The 3,291-nt window shown below is 47.0% G+C and overlaps 1 protein-coding gene across 1 annotated transcript in view; it reads left to right on the top strand.

The window, feature by feature from the left end:
- The first annotated feature begins 725 nt into the window (after positions 1-725).
- Positions 726-3,291, top strand: part of LOC107298713 (conserved oligomeric Golgi complex subunit 5-like) — a 15,759-nt gene continuing 13,193 nt past the window's right edge. Inside the window, exons 1-2 of the mRNA XM_015828090.1 lie at positions 726-818; positions 2,940-3,079. Of these exons, the coding sequence (XP_015683576.1) occupies positions 740-818; positions 2,940-3,079 (219 nt within the window). The 5' untranslated portion in view covers positions 726-739. The remainder of the gene's footprint in view (positions 819-2,939; positions 3,080-3,291) is intronic.

Raw genomic sequence — 3,291 nt, 5'->3', positions numbered from 1 at the left:
TAATAATAATAATAATAATAATAATAATAATAATAATAATAATAATAATAATAATAATAATAATAATAATAATAATAATAATAATAATAATAATAAAGAAGTTGGAATGGTATAGGGTTTCCTGCCTGAGCAGGGGGTTGGACTAGATGACCTCCAAGATCCCTTCCAACTTTATCATTATTATTATTAAACCCAAATAGCCACTGGAGGACAGCAAAGAGCCGTCAGCCCTCTAAATCTTTCTGCCATCCAGTGTTTGTGCCTTTTATACCCTTTTATAACCCTGACAGGGAAGTAGAAAAGCATCCCGGAAGGATCCCAAAGCAAACTATTCTTGCTCCGAGTCCTTTTCCCGGAATTGAGGAAGATTTTATTGCAGCAATAAAGTCTCCATAGATTGCATAGAAGATTTGTTCTTAGGGATCCAGAAACCTTAGACTGACCCACCAATGGGAATGACTGAAGTTTATGGAAATTGGCAGTCTTTTCCTAACCCCCCATATTTGCTTTAAATAGCTTTACGTTCTTGACATTGATGTTACAAAGTTGTCTTTTGGGGAAAATCGAATAAGTTCACTTATAGGGAGCGAATCAGAAAAGAAGTCTTGGGGGGTGGGGGGGGAGTAGACATGCGTGTGGCACGTCTAACCTTTACAATCTCTATGGCCGATGCTACGCGCGACGGAGCGGGCGGCGCCCTTTGATGTCGTCACGGCGCAGCTGTTCTTCTGGTGCCAGCATGGAAGGACTGAAAAGTACTCCGGAGACGGGCACGGCCGCCCTTTCCGAGCCGCGGACTGGGGAGCTCCTGGGAGATGGTGAGGAAGAAAGACGGGGGAGGGGGGCGAGGGGAAGGGTCTGCCCTGGTTGTTGGCGGGGTTTTAATTACTTTTTATCCCCCCCGCCCCCCCAAAGACCCCGTGGGTTCCCTGGCATTAATTACTTGCCTAGGGGGCTGCAAATCTCTCTGGGCATCGCTAGGTGGCAGCAGAGATTCCCCAGGACAGGGATAGGCAACCTTGGCACTTTTATGACTCGTGGACTTCAACTCCCAGAATTCCTCAGCCAGCCACGCTGAGGGGAAAGGGAGAGGTTTCCAAGCTGAGCCATGCTGGCTCAGGAATTCTGGGAGTTGAAGTCCACGAGTCATAAAAGAGCCAAGGTTGCCTCCCCTTGGTTTAACCCAATGTTCTGACGTTGAGAAAGATTACTGGACTTCAACTCCCAGAATTCCTGAGCCAGCATGGCTCAGCTTGGAACCCTCCCCCTTTCCCCTCAGCATGGCTGGCTCAGGAATTCTGGGAGTTGAAGTCCACGAGTCATAAAAGAGCCGAGGTTGCCTACCTCTGGTCTAGGCCTAGGTCGCTTTATGATTCGTGGACTTCAACTCCCAGAATTCCTGAGCCAGCATGGGGGAACTATGGCCCCCTCATGACTGGTGGACTTCAACTCCCAGAATTCCTGAGCCAGCATGGCTCAGCTTGGAACCCTCCCCCTTTCCCCTCAGCGTGGCTGGCTGAGGAATTCTGGGAGTTGAAGTCCACGAGTCATAAAAGAGCCAAGGTTCCCCACCCCTGCCTTAGTTGCTTGCAGTCCTTCTATTGGGGTGTTGGCCAAGCTGGGCCGCTTGAAGACGGGTGGACTTCAACTCCCAGAATTCCCCAGCCAGCATTGCTGGCCGCTGCCATGCCATGCAGTCAATGCATTACAAATGGAGTCCGTGCAATGCAGTTGGGATTTCTGGGAGTTGAAGTCATTTGAAGCTTGGACCTCAGTGCCGTGGGGAATTCTGGGAGTTGAAGGCCACCTGTCTTCAAGTGGCTAAGCTTGGCCAACACTGCATAGCCAACTCTCTCCGTGGTACTATTTGTTGCAGCCCCTAAAAATTGAAGCCCCTTGTAGGATTGCATCTCTGTGCTTCATGTTCCTAATTCAGTTTCACCACTGAGGAGAGCCACTTTGAGCCCCTCCTGAAGTATAGAGGGTAAAAAAGATGTCTTTGGTGGAGTTATGCCAGATCGATTCCCCAAGAGACGAGGCGAGAAGCATGACTGAAAACCAAAACAATCTAAAGCGACAAGGAAATTATTCAGACAGTCTTTGCCTTAGTTTAAGGTGACCAACTTTTTTACAATGAGAAGGAGGACACAAATAAATTGAAGAAAAAAAAGTGAGTCTAATGCGTGCGTGTGTGCCATGTCGTGTTTCGGTAAGAAGTAAACAAAGCCACTTGCGTGCGGCGCACTCTTGCGCGCGGCGCACTCTCTCAAAACAATTCTCCTGTGCGGAGCGCATGCGTCTCATAATCGCGTCTCGCCGCACTGTACCGAGCCTTGACGAATTGTCATGTCAAATACAAATACGTCACATCACACGCAACGGATCGGATCGGCATCGATCGAATATGGAGATTTACAGATTAGTCTTCAAATATCGAAAAGGAGGACATGTAGGAGGACAATTTTCGAGAGAGGAAGAACTTACAAAAGAAGGACTGTCCTCCCTAAAGGAGGACGATTGGTCACCTTATTAGTTAGAGTGACGTGATAGCAGCCTTCCAGTATCTCAGGGGCTGCCCCAAAGAAGAGGCAGTCAAGCTATTTTCCAAAGCGCCTGAAGGCAGGACAAGAAGCAACGGGTGGAAACTAATCAAGGAGAGAAGCAACCTGGAACTAAGGAGAAACTTCCTGACAGTGAGAACAATTAACCAGTGGAACAACCTGCCTCCAGAAGCGGTGAATGCTCCAACCCTGGAAGTCTTTAAGAAGAGACTGGACAGCCATTTGTCTGAAATGGTATAGGGTTTCCTGCCTGAGCAGGAGATTGGACTAGATGATCTCCAAGATCCCTTTCAACTATTATTGTTGTTGTTGTTGTTGTTGTTGTTGTTATTCTCTGAGCAAAAGGAAGCCAACTTTTCTTTCTTTTGTTTCTTTCAGAATGTTATGCAGACTTTTTGCGGGAAGACTTTGACGTCAAGGCCTATACCTCCCAATCAATTCACCAGGCTATTATTGCTGAACAATTAGCAAAGCTTGCTCAAGGGATCAGCCAGTTAGATAAAGAGCTCCACCTGCAAGTAAGTACCATTGGTATTACCACTTTAAAGATAGGCGTGAAATAAAAGTACGATAAGAGGATTGCTTTCGATCTAAGACACGGATGGGCAGTGAGGTATCGCAATTTGTACACAGTTCCAAATTAACACACCTGTACTGTACATAGACGTCCCATGAATATGAGATTGGCCGTTTTGAGACTGACAAATGGGATGCGAAGCACCCACAATTT

The sequence above is a fragment of the Protobothrops mucrosquamatus genome, unplaced genomic scaffold (genome assembly GCF_001527695.2).
Source record: "Protobothrops mucrosquamatus isolate PMUCROS unplaced genomic scaffold, P.Mucros_1.0 scaffold4219, whole genome shotgun sequence".
Taxonomy (NCBI): Eukaryota; Metazoa; Chordata; class Lepidosauria; order Squamata; family Viperidae; genus Protobothrops; species Protobothrops mucrosquamatus.
This window is presented reverse-complemented; position numbering and strand designations above follow the sequence as displayed.